General features: G+C 59.8%; 1 protein-coding gene across 12 annotated transcripts in view; it reads right to left on the minus strand.

Moving 5' to 3' along the window:
• Positions 1 to 526: 526 nt before the first annotated feature.
• The window catches only part of LOC113909707 (RAP1 GTPase activating protein), a 64,646-nt gene continuing 50,046 nt past the window's right edge, over positions 527 to 15,126 (minus strand). For 7 of the 12 annotated variants that reach the window (XM_027571243.2, XM_027571261.2, XM_027571188.1 and 4 more), the window contains 14 exons: positions 14,991 to 15,091; positions 14,729 to 14,858; positions 13,519 to 13,674; positions 12,997 to 13,068; positions 12,261 to 12,347; positions 11,684 to 11,821; positions 9,655 to 9,786; positions 7,672 to 7,749; positions 6,605 to 6,714; positions 5,526 to 5,639; positions 3,869 to 3,992; positions 2,781 to 2,883; positions 2,314 to 2,417; positions 527 to 1,559 (listed from right to left, as the gene is read on the minus strand). In XM_027571243.2, coding sequence (XP_027427044.1) covers positions 1,008 to 1,559; positions 2,314 to 2,417; positions 2,781 to 2,883; positions 3,869 to 3,992; positions 5,526 to 5,639; positions 6,605 to 6,714; positions 7,672 to 7,749; positions 9,655 to 9,786; positions 11,684 to 11,821; positions 12,261 to 12,347; positions 12,997 to 13,068; positions 13,519 to 13,674; positions 14,729 to 14,858; positions 14,991 to 15,091 — 2,001 coding nt within the window. In that variant the 3' untranslated portion in view covers positions 527 to 1,007. Of the gene's footprint in view, positions 1,560 to 1,997; positions 2,040 to 2,313; positions 2,418 to 2,780; positions 2,884 to 3,868; positions 3,993 to 5,525; positions 5,640 to 6,604; positions 6,715 to 7,671; positions 7,750 to 9,654; positions 9,787 to 11,683; positions 11,822 to 12,260; positions 12,348 to 12,996; positions 13,069 to 13,518; positions 13,675 to 14,728; positions 14,859 to 14,990; positions 15,092 to 15,126 lie in introns of all 12 variants that reach the window. The other 5 variants (XM_027571197.1, XM_027571234.1, XM_027571266.2 and 2 more) reach the window with 4 other exon arrangements.

Below are 15,126 nucleotides of genomic sequence, written 5' to 3' on the forward strand. Positions count from 1 at the left end.
GCAATCCCTTGGCGCCCCCTGGTGGCCACATCGAGGAAATTCTTGGGCTTCATTGAGCAACAGGAGAGCAGAAGTTGATCATGGAGCACCCACTGGGCACCAGACATTGTGCCAGGTGTTGGATATACACCAGCTCGAGGAACCCCCATCACAAGCCCTTGGGAGAGATACTACTGCTCCTATTTCACAGAAGTGGAAACTGGCTCAAGTTTCTCAAGGTCACCCAGCTAGTAAGAGATGGCGTCAGGACCCCAACCAAGGTCCGCCTGACTGCAGAGCTGTCTTTCCCGCCACCCCCCCCGCCCCTGCAGACGGGGAACGGGGTGGAGGGAAGGGCAGCACGATGGGGAGGAAGCACCCTGGTGGTCACAGAACCCGTGGTTTGGCCGTGGAGATACCACTGGAGCCTAGCAGCAGCTCTGAAGAGTCGGGTGAGGGGGACGGACGGGCTGGTACCTCGGTACCACTGGGATCTGTCTGGAGTCAGTCCGGGCAGAGTGCACACAAAGCCAGGTCCAACCCGGGGTACAATAGCGATAAATAGAATTTATTTTGTACAACTGTTACTGACATACACACAGCCACGGGGGCTTCCAAAATGGGTGTTGGGGCTGGAAGGCTGGCCTTTGGCGTGGTGCCTAAAAAGTGTGGACAGACACACACAAGGATGTGGACTCACAGCAGCTGTGCCTGGCCGCCCCTCCGTGGGAGTTGGGGGGGGCGCAAAGGCGAGGCCCATAACTCTAGGCCAGCTGAGACCCCTCAACCTGGAGTGCCCAGAGCATGGGATGGCAGGGGTTAAGCTGGGTGCTGGCTGAGAAGCCAGGTAGGTCCCTCTTCCCCCTAAGGGGGTCACTTGTCAGGTGGAGGCAGTGGACAGGGCATCGGCAGATCTGTGGGAGAGCTTGAGGGTCCAGGAGGGGCAACAGGCATAGGCAGCTCCCAGTCCCTCAGCCCACCTGGGGTCCCAGGGAACCCAAGAAGCAAGGTAGGGCGATGGGGGACCCCTAGGAGGGTAAGCCCCCATTCTGGGGCAGGTGCATGGAATCGCAGTCTTCAATGACCTCTGAAATAATCTCGTCCATTTGCAACAGAGGTACCCAGAGAGGCACAGTGACTTGCCCAAAAGTCACACAGCAGAACCCAAATTGGAAGCCAGGACTCAGGACTCCCAGCCCAGTGCTCATTCCACCATATTTCACATCCCGCTGCCTCCACGGTAGGCTCTGTATGCACTGAGATTTCTCAATCCGCTCCTCCCATCTTGCTCCCCGAGTCCAGAGGGGTACCCAGGTGTGATGAAGGGCCCGGAGTGGGGACAAGCCAGGCCCGGCGTTCTGCTTCAACTGACGATGGCCTGCCCCAGCTTCAGGGGTGGGGATGATGCCAGCAGCTTCCCCCTCCCAGGTCTGGATGGCTCCGCCCCGCAGAGACAGCCCAGACGGGTGGCCAAGGTGGGGGCAGGGGGCAACCCATAGGCTGGTGCTGGCCTTGGGGGCAGAGGTCCTATCCACCTGGACTTGACACAGCATCTTCACCTTGTGCTTCTGCAGCCTCATCTGCAGGGTAAAGGGAGATGAAGACACCATGAAGCAGGGAGACAGAAGTGGGAGGGGCCCGCCCCCGCCCCTGGAGTCCCAGGCTCTCTCTGGGTCTTTTGGGCCCACTGGGAATCAATCCCCCAGGCCCCTCCCTCCCAGCAATTCCCAAATCCTTGGCAGGCTCCCACCAAATCCTCCCAGCAATTTGTGGGTGGGGGTGAGGCAGCATGTATTGGCCCCACTGCACAGATAAGGAAATGGAGTCACAGAGAGGGGCCAGGGACCTCCCCAAGTCCTACCCAGCATCTGAGTGGCAGAGGATTCGAATCCAGGTACATAGAGGTCTCAGGCCGAGGAGATGGCAGAGGACCAGGAAGGCGTCATCCCCGCTTCCCGCCCACCCGCGCCCTCTCCTGCCCTCTCCCCACCAAACAGGAGCCGAGGACTGGGTCTGACCTGCTCAGTTTCACCTTCAGAGCGGGAGCCTGGCTAACAGCCCTGCACAGACAGAGTGCCGGCGAGGCAGGTGACAGGACAGATGAAGACACGGGAGGAGACACAGACAAGCAGAAGACACGGGTTGTGCCCAGGCCAGACGAACCCAGCCCCTCCTGGCCTCGGGGACCTCTTGGTCTGGCACCCACCCCCGGTCCCCTTGGACACCTGTCCCCTTTCCCCGAGAGCTGACGCCCTCCTGGGGGAGCGTTCCCACCAGGCGGCTTCTAAGGCTGGCCGCACCGGCCCTGGCCAGCCCCCTGGTGGCGGCACGTACCAGCTGGGGTGTGTGCTGCTCAGATGCTTCCAGCTGGATCTTGATCTCGGGACACGCAGGGTCCCCCGACTTGCCGGCGTCGGGATGGGGTGACCGCGAGGGGCCTGGGGAAGGGGGCAGGAGGGAGCCACCTCACTGGCCGCGGGGAGGCACCAGGGAGATGGATGCATGGATGGGCGGTAGGCACGAGGGCTCCGCGGCCCCGCCAAGTCCCTCCGTCAGGGAACCCAACCCTTACCTCCCTTCTTTACTCCTCCTCCATCATCCTCCAAGACCCTTCCAGAAGCCATCAGCCCTCAACCATCTTAGGCTAGATAATGACCCATCCACTATCCCCTCTGTCAGGGGCAGGCCCATCACACACCCACCACCTGGGGCGTGAGGATGGTCTCAGCCCTCTGGGCCTCTCCCTGCCCCCTCCTGCCACCAGAGGAGCTTGGCAGGGGAAGCTGCCTGTGGCCTGGTACCTGGGGAGCTGCCCCCGCTCGTGGTGCTGACACTATCCTCCAGCCACGTGCTGTAGATGAAGGAGTCCCGTTTGTGAGGCGTCCCTGAGGACGAGACGCTCTCCTGGGAATGGGGGAAGAGAAAAAGGAAGGTCAGCCCTCATCCATGGCACCGGCTGGGCTCCCCTCCCGTCTCCCAGCTTCCTCTGCTTGCAGCAACCCACAACCCCTCACCCTCGCCCCCCCTGCAAAGAGGAAGGGGGCCCAGCAATGTCTGCCCCAGGGAGACCAGAGGAGGACAGAGTGGGAGGCATACACCACACACTCCCATTCATTCATTCAGCAAACATTCACTGATGTTTATCCTGGGCCAAGCTGATGAGAGAAGGCAGGCAGGGTCCCTGCCCTCAGACAGTGAAGTCTAGGAGGCAAGACAGGCTGTGAAGAGGCTATTAAAATCTTAGACTCTGAGCTCCATCGGGCGGGGCCTTGGTCTGCACTGTTCCCTGCTGCATCTGCACTTGGAACTGGGCCTGGCAAAGAAGAGGGGGCCACTAAAGCTTTGCTGAATGAAGAATGACACAAGGGTGCTAAGGGCAAAGCCCCGGGGGGCCTGTGAGAGCATGAAGAGGGGGATTCCCAACCTACCCTAGGACTAGAAAATCAGGGAAGGCTTTCAGGAGGAGGTGATGTGAGGCTGAGTCGAGAAGGATGAATAGGAGTCAGTCAGACAAAGGGGGAAAGAGGAGGCAGGGAGAGTGTTCCAGACCGAGAAGATGGCAAGCGCCAAGGCCCAGAGGTGGGGTAAGCCTCGTACGTTGGGGGGACTGCAAAGGAGCACAGAATGGCTAAAGTGGTAAGAGATGAGGCTGGGGAGGGCCCGGCTCTTCAATGGAGCCCTCAGAGATGGGGCTCTCTGGGGGCAACACTGGGGAGCCATGGAAGGCTTCAGAGTAAGGGACGGTGAGTCTGCATGACTCCTTTGGGCTGGGTGCCCCCCTCTCATCTCAGCCACACCCAGGCTCATGCTTCTGCCCGGAGTATCTACAGGGACCAAAGGGCCATCCTCCGGGCCGCCGGAGAGCACCACGGCTCCCTGGGCCCCTCACCAGGCCTGTGTCGTCCGCGTCCACGCCCTCGGCCTCCTCCACCACGCTGGCGAAGCTGCTGGCGCTGGACGAGGAGCGGGAGAAGTCCTTCAGCACTTCCGCTCTCTGGGCTGCCGTCTCCGCTCTGCCACAGACAGCACCCCGTCAAGCCTGCGTCTGCTCCAGGCACCACACCCCGCTTCCCTGCCCTGGGAGCCCAGCCTGCAGCCACCCAGGCACCTCTGTGGCCCCCACCACAGCTGCCCAGGCCTCGGAGCCTCCCCCCACCACTGTCCTTCCTAATTCATGGTTCTGAGCACACCCCTCCACTGAGCAAAACCCTCTTGTGGCTCCCCAACGTCGCAAATAAAATCTATTTCCTTGGCGAGGTATTCAGTAATAACAATAACTATTAACAGAAAAACTATGGTCCAGCGTACGTTTGCTCTGTGCCAGGCACTGTTTCAAGTGCTTTTACTGGAGTTATCTCATTGTTATCATTAATAGACCCATCTCACAGACGAGGAAACACCAACGCTCAGAGAGGGTAGGCACATAGCCCAAGGTCACCCAGCCATAGGCGGGAGAACAGGGTTTAGGACCCAGGCCTTCCAACTCCACAGTCTACTCTCAAGCCTCTTGGTTTTGTTCCCTGCTCAGGACTTTGCGTCTCCTGCGGTCTCATTCCTTCCCTCAAATCCCAAAAAGCAGATTCATCTTTCAAAACTCAGCCGAGGGTCTCCTCCTCCCTGATTTCCTCCTCTCAAGGTGGGACTGGACCTCCCCACTCTGGGTCTGCAAGCCCTGTCTCTCCCTGTTCCTGTCGTCCATCCCTGGCCCTTCGGGAGAGCACAGTCTGGGAGTCTAGGCTCCCAGAGCCAGCACAGAGGGGGCTGAGCTGCAGCGCTGAAGGGAGGGGTGGCCTCCCCCTACTTCCATTCTTCCCCACGCCACCTCTTCATGTGGCGACCACGGTCAGGTCTGAAAGCATCACTCCTCTTAACTAAAATCCCAAAGGCTCCTCCCTGGCCCCACTCAGGGTAAAATGCAAAGTTCTCGTATGGCTTCCAAAGCTGGGATCTAGCCCCTGCCCACCTCCCTGACCTTATCCTCAGCAACACCCAGCACAGCGTCCGCCTGGGCCTAGCGCCTCACTCGCGCAGCTCCAACCACACCACTCTTCTTTCTATCCTTCAAGCACGCCTCAGGGCCTCTGCACTTGCTGTGTTTTTCGCCTGGAGCCATCTTCCCTCTGCCGTGCCAGTCTCAGCAGGGCTGGCTCCTCACCTGTCTCTCAACTGAAGCCTCCCCCAGCTCGAGATGTCTTTCTTGAGCACCAACTACCCCCCCCAGTAAGTCCTCATTGCACCCCCTGCTTTACTGTCCTCTTGCATCACCATCTAGAAATAGCTCATCAGGTCCCGCTGCTCTGGACTGTCAGCTCCACGGGGCAGGGGACATGGACGCCCAGCTCACTGTTGGATTTGGAGCTTGGCCTGGGGCCTGGCATGAATGCAGCTCTCCGTGGGTGTGTGTCAAAGGAGGACCTGTGAGGGTGCCGGGGCCTCCCTGACGCCCTGGGGTGGCAGGGCCAAAGCTCCCGGGCAGTCCCAGGCCCACAGCGGGACTGGAAAGGGTGAGTCCAAGCCCCCTGGCTCGGCGTGCCCCGAACCCCAACCTGTTCTTGGTCGTGGGCATCTCTGGGGAGCTCTGAGTGGATGAGTTCTCCGACTTGGGCTCCTGTGAGGCGTGCCCGCTGTCTGGGGTCTTCTGGCCGGCGGGGGGACTCTCCCTGCGGGGCACATGGGGGCAGTGGGGGGATTCAGCACCGGGCCTGGCATCAAGGGTAGAACGAGGCCCAGGTGGTGAGGTCACGGGCGCCTCCTGCCTTGTCCCCATACCCTATATTCTCAGGGGCCAACCCCAGAGCTGTCCCTGCAGCAACCCGGCCGGCCTGGCCGAGGGAAGGAGCAGGCATGGGGGAGCACCTACAGGAGACAGGACACTCCTCCTCCTCTCCTTATCCCTGTCATGCGTAAGGAGACTGCAGTCCAGAGATGGGAAGGAAGCTGCCCCGGGATGCACAGCTCGGTCCATGGCAAAGCTGAGATCCGAACCCAGGCTTCGCAGGATTCTGGGCTCTCGTGGCCAGGAGGAGAGTACCACCTCCACTCCTGAGGACCCAGAGGACCTGCCCTGCATCACGTGCCCCCACCGCACCTCTACAGCCGCCCTGTGTTGTTGGTTGTGTTCTTAGCCTCATTTTCCAGATTGGGACAGTGAGGCTCAGAGAGGTACAGTGACTTTTCCAGGGTCACCCAGCCCCAGGTGGTAGAGACAGGATTCGCTTTCGGAAACTATCCTCCGCTTCCCAGGGGCCGTCCTGCTGCTACTGAGGCGAGCTGCCTGCACCCTGCCCACACAGACGCACCTGGGCAGACCCCCACGGGCCAGGCCGCCCATCCCAGCTCCGCCTCTCCCTGGCTGTGTGACCTGGGCAGGCCCCTGCACCCTCTCACCTACAGCATCTTGCCATGCAAGGTGTGACCCCCGGGGAGCCAGCAGAACCGCAGACAGATGAAGGCGTCTCACGGTAGGTGACGAGCTGGCCCTGGTCCCTGGCACACAGCAGGAGCTTGACTGTCCCCGCAGAGGGACGGGGGCAGAGGAGCGGGCACTCCCTCCTGCTCGCTTAACTCTGCCACTGCATGGGGGCCAGGGAAGGGGCCGGAGGAGACAGGGGAGCCGCCCACCCACCTTTTCTCCTGCACCTCCTGGATATTCTCGATCCCGATGGCACTGCTACGGCGTGAGCCAAACGGGCCCGACTTCTTCCTCGTGGGGCTCTTTCCAGGGACGATCAGTGACTGCAGGGAAAGGCCCCAACTCAGTGCCCACCTGCCCTGGGAGACCCACTGCCCCCCCACATTGCCACCTGGGGCCCTGCTGCCCCGGGTCCTGAAGCAGAGGCAATGGAGCAAGAAAGGACGAGAGAAATGTCCATCTCCAGAAACAGCCCTCCAAGTTCACAGACAGGGAAAGAGGCTTGGTGAGGGCCAGCACCCCCGAGACCACACAGCAGCCTGGGGCCTGGAATCTTAGTCCAGGAGAAGGGCAGGAGCGGAGGGGGCTGGACAGCCACTCTGGGCCGGGATAGGAAGAGGCCAAGACCTCAGAATGGCTCCCAGCCCCCTGCCCCCACGTTGTCATGGGACCTGGGCTCAGGGCCACGGGGAGAGAGTGGACATCGCAACGCAAGCCCCCGCCCCAGCTTGGAACCTCCAAACTGGCTAGGGGAGATTCCGGCCCACCAGTTGTTCCTTAACACACTAGGGTGGGAGGCCCCAGCCGCCAGAAGCAGGCCCCAGCTTCTCTGGGGAAGCAGGAAGGTGGGCCCCAGGGAGACATGGGGGGGCAGGAACCCCCAGGCCGGTTCATGGTGTGGGGGTGGGGGGGTGGGAATCAGGATAGAGGAGAGAGGTGGCGTTCCATGCAGAACTGGCGATATTGGGGGACGTGCAGCTGGGCATAGGGTCTTTGGGTACCAGATCCTGGCAGGGACTTGGCCGGGGTCCCAAGGGCCAGGGCAGGGCCAGAAGCCTCCTGGCTGGGGTGGGGGGGGGGCACTGGCTCTGGCACAGGTACCAGGCCCCAAAGCAGGTGCCAAGTGCCCTCAGAGCTGCCGGCATTCCACCCTGCAGAGCCCCGAGCCCGGCCCAGGGGAAAGAGGGGGCAACGTCCCCAATATGGCCTCCGTCCTGGGAGCGAGCAGAGAACAGCACGTGCAGGCAGCCTCCAGAGCCGGCGGCCCCGCGGACGACAACCTCTTCCACCGTTCCTATGCCTATGGCACTGCCCCGGCGTCCGAATCTACTCGCGCTTTTCCCAGGAATAAGCAATGACTGGCAAGCAAGCAGAGGGCAGGGGCAGAGAGAGACAGACGGACGTGGAGAGAGACAGCAAGAGATGGAGGGGGCGGGAGGGGCGGGACAGGGAAAGGGGGGAAGGACAGACGGACAGAGAGAAACAAAGTCGACAGTGAGGCCGGGGGTTGACAGAGAGGCACGGCCAGGAAGGGGCGGCACAGCGGACGGAGGAGAGAAGTTGGTCAACGGACGGTGACAGGGACAGACACAGGTGGGGGAGCATACGCGAGGTCACGGAGAGAAACACAGACAGACAGAGCCAGGAAGAACAGGGAGGCGGGAAGGAGAAAGCAGGGAGAGAAGAGGGCGGGCCGGGGTGGGAGGAGGGAAGAGACAGGTGTCGGTGGGGGCGGGCAGCAGGGGGAGAGAGGGAAGGTAGAGCAGGGAAAATGCAGATGCAGAAGGAAAAGGAATAACAGCAGAAGAGAGAGGTGTACAAAAACAAAAACAGAAATGGGTCTGGTTACTGCCACGGCAGGTGCTGCTGGCCTGGCCCGGCCCCGGGGCCCCTCGACAGCACCCACAGGAGGCTGGGCCACTCGGTGGGAAGGGAGGGGGTGGGCCTGCTTCTCCAGTGACAGTGGGCTTGGTGACTGCAGGCCAGCAGAGGCCCCGCCTTGTTCCCCAGACCAGGCCAGACCATGGGGCAGGGGTGACTGGGGGGGGGGGGGGAACCTCCTGCCCTGTGACACAGCCTCACGGCACTGAGCACAGGGCTTGGCATGCAGCATGTAGTCAATGAAGGACAGAAGGATGGTGGGACAGTTGGATGGAAGACGGATGGCGGGGTGGGGAGAAGCAGAGTGGCGGGTGCAGTGCCAGGGTGGACACTGGGCGGCGGAAAGCAGATGGGCCCACAGCTGAAGGCCTCATCTGCCCTGTGTGCCCAGCACACGCCACCCCCCCCCCCCCGGTCTTAGCGGCAGAATCCCAGAGGCTGGCAGACAGGAAGTAATCACACAGTAGGTATGCACTCAGGAGATGCTCACACAGAAGCCCCGTTCCTGACACACAATAGGCAGCCACAACCACAGAGGCCCCGACACACAGTAGGTGCTCACACAGCAGCCTAGGGCCAGGCCCACAGAAGAAGGGGCTCACAGAGAACACGCTCACACCACAGCTTGCTTCCTGACACACAGTGAAGATTCACCAGGGTCCAGGGCTTAGCACATACATGCACTCAGTCAGGAATCCATCTCCTGACACATGGTAGGTTCTCGCACAAGAGCCCAGGGCTGGGCATACAGTGGATACTTACAGAGCTGATGCCCACACAGCAGCCCAGGACCTGACACCCAGTGGGTGCTCACAGAAACTCGGGGTCAGGCCCACGGTAGATGCTCACACAGTACACGTCCACACAGCAACTGGGTCCTGACCCAGCAGGTGCTCGCATAGCAGCCCGAGTCCTGACACACAGTAGGCGCCCACCAGCATCTCAGGGCCAGGCACACAGCAGGCGCTCACACAGAAACCCAGGTCCTGACACACAGTGCGTGCCTGCAGCCTGACACACAGTAGATGCTCCCAGCAACTCAAGGCTTGACAGTAGGTGCCCACAAAGCAGCCCAATTCCCAGCACATGATAGACATTATGTGTTCAATAAGGAATGTCAAATGGAGGCAGCCCCAGAGCTGACCCGCAGAAAGTCACCCGAATAAGGGACCAGAAAGAGGGACGGGCTGAGGAGCTGGAAGGGGGCTGCAGGCTCTCAGCACCCCACCCACTGTCGTGGCCTGGACATTGGACCCCCAGGGAGAACAGTGGCTAGATTGAGTCTAGAACCCAGGATGGGCACTCAGACGGCAGGGCAATGGGAGGGGGGCAGGCCTCGGAGGTGGGGGAGAGCCGAGGCCTGCTTGCGGGGGGGCACTCACTATTCCAGTGGCCTTGGCCAGGTCGGGGTTGTTGGGGGCAAAGCTGCCGCTGTGGCTGGTGGACACGGTATTGGGCTTCTTGTTGCTTAGTCCCATGGCGTCCATGGACTGGCTGCGGCTCCGGATGACCCGCTGTGAAGGTGGGGTGGGAGTGGAGGAGGCAAAGACTTTATGAGGTCCCCCTCCCCCGGGGAAACCCAGGAGCCCAGGCATCTGGTCCCTCCCCACCAATGCCACTCTCAGTAACCCCAGGAAGTCCCTGCCTGCGAGGCCACAGGAGGGGCAAGTCCACATGGTACCTAAGGGTAGTTTGGGCCTTGGCTCTGCCACCAACTTGCTGGGTGATGCTGGACAAGCTACCGCACCTCTCTGGGCCTCCTAGGACTCTCAGGTGGCTGTTGTAAGGATTGCAGAAGATGCTGGGGCATGACCCAGAGCACGCACAGAGAGCCCTCCAGAAACCTCAGTTTCTTGATCTTAGGATCCTGTAGGGCTTTCTCTCCTGCTTTCTTCTCTTTCCTCCCTCTCGCCTTTTCTTCCTTGCTTTTCTAGGCCAATCTGTACTGAACATTTCCTATGGGGCCAGGTACTTCATGTTCACTCGTTCAATCCACCCTACGAGGTGGGCACTATTATCATGCCCATTTTACACATACGAGACAAGCCTGGAACCCATATACCAAATCACGTGCCCTTAACTGTGGGCTCTGCTGCCTCGGAGAAATTCTTTGACTTAATCCAGGTCTACGGTCCAGCACCTACCAGAGATGTGGGGCCACTGAACCCCCACTCCCCTCAAGGCACCCCAGACCCATGTTCATTCCCCCCCCCCCGATTCCCTGTCTCCAGTGGGCAGAGGCAGGGCTCTCCTCAGGCCCCTTTCTCAAAGACGATCTGTTCACCTAAGTCCAGGGCAGGCCCCGGCAGCTGGGCCAATCCCCTTACGCAAACCCACTACAAACCCACATCTCCAGTGTTGCTGCCTGCCCTGGGGTGAGGGTGAGGCCCAGACAGCCTGGCAGGGCCCCTGGAGGATGGGCAGTTCCCCTCCTGTGGGAAGAGGAGAAGGTGGCAAGGAAGCCACGGCCTGGGGACCTGCAGCTTAGGGGAGTCCAGGACCTGTGCGGCAAAGAGGAACTCCCCCTCCTCTGCCTCTTACTTTGGACAGCAACTGCTGAGGTAGATGGGCAGGGTTTTTTATTTTGCTTTTGAACTTATATTGCACTAATCGAACTCCTTTACAAATAATTCTCAACAGTTGTAGGAGGTAAACTGCCATTGCCCTACCCAGTAGATAAAGAAACTGAGGCTCAGGGGTGCTTGGCTGGCTCAGTGGGAAGAGCATGCGACTTCTGATCACGGGCCATGAGTTTGAGCCCCAAGTTGAGTGTAGAGATTATTTAAATAAATAAAACTTAAAAAAAAAAAAAGAAAGAAAGAAACTGAGGCTCAGAGCATGCTAAAGCTGGTAAGTGGCAGAACTGGGATTTGAACCCAGGGCGTCACTAAACCAGACAGCCAGGTCACAGGGTCACACAGGCCAGGTCCCTCTCCTATGGCCACTCAATTCACATACCGCACCTCAGACTTCTGTTTCTTTCCCTCTGAGGACAGAAACCTCCTCTCTTTTCTGCCTGCTTACCTGGTAGCCACCACCAGAGGAACCTGGTTGCCACCTAGAATGCTCCAACCTTCGCAGAACCCCGATGTAGACTCCACCCCCAAGCCCAGGCCCCGCCTCCAACCATTAACTCCTCCCAAGTCAGAGCCCCACCCTAAAGCCTAGGTCCTCCCTGAGGCTCGCCATCATCCAGACTCTACTTCAGATACTTGCCACCCAGCTCCTAGCTCATCTCACGCCTGTTTATTAACCCCGCCCCTGACTCCACCCCTAGCTCCGCCCCCACTCGACTCCCCCCCATGAGAGCCCGCCTCCGGCCACACCCCCAAGCCTTGCCCATAACCCCCCCCCTAGTCCACCCCAGACAGGCCCCGGCCCCTCCGCCCCAGGTAGACCCCGGCTCTTCACCTTAAAAGACTCGAAGAAGCCGCCGCCACCGCCGCCATTCTCCATCTTGTCCTCGTCACCGCCCAGGCCCATCATGGACTGACTGTGGATGTGCAGTTCCTCATAGAGCGTCTCCAAGAGGGCGGCCCGTGTCCGCTCCTGTGGGCCAGGGGGAGGCCATCAGGAGAGAGCCCGGTGATGGGCCCTTCGTTCCACAATTAGAATCCGGGCCACCTTCTCTGAGTGAGTAGGGAGTGGGCCTGGGCCCCGGGAGCCTACGCTGGCTTCCCCTGGGCTCCTCCGCAGCTCCAGCAGCCCCCAGGGTTCCTCCTGTCCCGATCACCAGGTATCCCCCTCCCCCACGCTGTCCTCTGTGCCAGCCTGCCCACCTGCGGGCGCCTCCTGGGACATTCCTCACATATTCCTGGAAATGCCCTACTTCCCCTCCCCTGACCCTAGCCCTGCTCACACGTAAATCCGCCCCCACCCCAGACAGTTCTCCCTCAGGCCAAAGTCTGAACATGGCATTTCCCTCCCCAAGGGCAGGGCTGAAATCCTAGGTTGCGGGGAGGGGTTCAGCCCAACAGCCCATCCTCACCTCCAGTTTGGCAAACTTCTCTGCCTTGTAGCAGGCATATTCCGCATTGATCAGCTTTGTCAGCAAAAATTCCTGGAACTCAGGCCCCTGGGAGCCCCCAGTGTGGAGAGGAGAAAGGGGCTCAGATGAACACAGAGGCAAGGGGCTGAGCCCCAGTGACTCAGGGGCTGGAGTCCCTGAGCCGTGCCCTGCTGGGGCCCTGGGGTCGTCCTCTTCACTCCCAGAAGGGTGCCTCCTTGGCCTCTCAGCTCCCAGCCTAGGTACCTGTGAGGGCCCCCGTGCCCTTCATGGTTGCCCACCCCTCAGGAGAGCAAACGTCACAGATGTAAGGGGCTGGCTGGGGTCTCCTACTGCCTCGGTCTGGGGAGAAGTGAGGGGTCCGAAGCCAAGGCTCAAAGTGTGGCTTCTGACAGGTGACAGAAACGTGTGCCCCTTTCCAAACATTTTAGGAGAAAGAAGACTGTAATTGTCAAAAGATAATAGCAGTTAGGAAAGGCCACAGAGTCTGCTATGAGAAAGCTAAAACAATGGCGCGGTTTGTTCCGCGACTTTCTAAGTAAAGATCACAGTTTTTATCAATTTGGACTAAAAGCCAGGCCCCAGTTACGTGGTCAGGGGAGCCCAGCTGCCCTGGCACACAGTGGGGCTTTAGGACTTCTTACGGCAGAATGTGTGCCCCCCTCAGCCCCCACCCATTTCGTCCTGCTCTGTCCATGGCTGGGGGCTGCCCCCTCACCTTCCTGAACACAGCGGGGTCCGGGAGGGGGGGCCCGAAGAAGGGCACGTCGTCTCTAGCAGTGACAGAGACCTGGAAGGGAGAGCAGCATTTCCTCTGGAGTCCCCACCCCAGCCAGAGAGCCCTAATTCATCCCAGGCCTGCCCCTTGCTGGGGAAGGTTCCATAACTGCTGACTGGGTGAGTGAACCCCAGGATTTCAGCTCCTCCATCCTTGGTCCTGAATTTGAGTGGTGAGAAGAGGTGGAGGATCTCAGGGGTCATGGAGCATAGTGAAGGGCAAGGAAGCTAAAGGATGGAGGAGGGTAACCAGCTCCATTGAGGGGGATAATCTGGGGGAGGGCAGAGAAGGCAGGATGGGAATGCTCCATCCACAGAGCAGGAGGGGGACTCAGGGTCCTCTGGACAGTCCCCTTATCTACAGGTGGGAAAACCGAGGCTCAGAGACGTCGCATAGTGACTCAGGGCGGGGCAGGGCCTGGGGTTGCGGCTGATACCCCTGGGAGGCTCCATGATCACCCACCTTGTAGAGCGGGCCATCAGGCCCCCCGCCCTCGGCCTGCACCACCACATAGGCATGCAGGAAGTTGGATGCGATCATGTCAGGCACAAAGGGTGTGTTCTCGTCCTGGAAGACTACAGCGACAATGTCGTTCCCGATGTGCCGCTTTCGCTGCAACTGAGCACAGGGGCCACAGGCCTTCACCACCTGGCCAGAGAGGGGCTCGCTGGGTGCAGGGGAGGGTGCCCGCAAGACGGTGGGAGGGTTTGGGGTAGGCAGAGGGCACGTCTAAGGATTTGCTTCCACCCCCAAGAAATGTCAGGAGAAACTTGTCTTCAAATTATTTTCGTTTTCTTGAAATCCTGTGGCAGATGAGGAAATGGAGGCCAAGAGAGAAGAGACTTGCAAGGCCCTGCTGTGAGTTAGAGGATTTGAACCCAGGGCTCCTGGGCCCCAGGCTCTACCTCTCAGCCCTCCTTCTGTCTCAATTCCCCAAACACAGCCCCTCGTGAACAGAGAGGTTCCACTGAGCATATACATTCATGTTGCTGAGATAAACAGAGGATCCTCTTAGGAGAAACTTAAAGGACACTAAACACAAATATTTCCATTTTTCTCACACTACCCTTTTATTCCCCCAGGGCTGGGGGGCACGGGGTCAAATGGACAGCCCTTCAGGAAGCTTGGGATAGGTGACAAATTTCGGAGTTCAGCCCCCAGAATATGCCCTGCACTTTCTCGCCTCCAGGCCTCTGCAGAAGGTGGAAGCCATTTTCTCCACCTGGAATATTCCCTCTCCTTCTCCCAGCTCCTTTGTGGCCTAGAAATCACTTTATCTTAAAAGCTTTTCTTGACTCCTACCTCTGCCAAGTTTAAGTGCCCCCATGTGACCCCACAATGCCTCTCCCTGTAAAAACACTAACTCCCATTTATTGAGCTCTTGTTATGTACCAGATACTGTTCTAGCCACTCAGTATGCATTCCCGCATGTACGCTCACCTATGAGGTCAGTGCCATTATCATCCCCATTGCATGGATGTGGAAACAGGCTTTCCCGACACTATAGCAGCATGTCACCCTGCCCTCACTAGAGCCCACAAGTGGGGGGAATGGATCGTTGCCATGTCTATATCCCAGGGCCCCTTGAACCTGGTGTGGTGAACACTGAACGGACAGGTAGATGGGGGGACGGAGGACAGGTGGGAAGCAGGTGGGTGGGTGCCCAGGCTACCTGCTGGGCGTCCCCTTCTGTGTAGGGCAGCTTGGTGGACACGTGAAACATGATCTCCTTGTTGCGGAAGTTGCAGTACACAGACTCGGTCCCCGTCTGCCCGTGGGTCACGTCCAGGCCTCCTCGGAACCTGCCCCGGGCCCCCCAGGCCACGGCTCAGTCTCCAGCCCCAGCCAGGCCTCCATGGGGCCAGGACAGGGGCTCCCTCCCTGCCCGAGGGCACGGGTCCAATTAAGCGATGCTTTTCCCACCTAATGCTCACCCTTTAAAGTCCTGCAGTTTGACCTTCTGGCCCAGAAATTCGAGAAACTCCACGAAGGCTGGGCTTTCCTCATTGGTGCTGAAGAGCTCTTCCTCGGAGGTCTGGGGACACAAGGAGGGCAGAGGTCACCGAGCTG

Source organism: Zalophus californianus, chromosome 4 (assembly GCF_009762305.2).
Source record: "Zalophus californianus isolate mZalCal1 chromosome 4, mZalCal1.pri.v2, whole genome shotgun sequence".
Lineage (NCBI taxonomy): Eukaryota > Metazoa > Chordata > Mammalia > Carnivora > Otariidae > Zalophus > Zalophus californianus.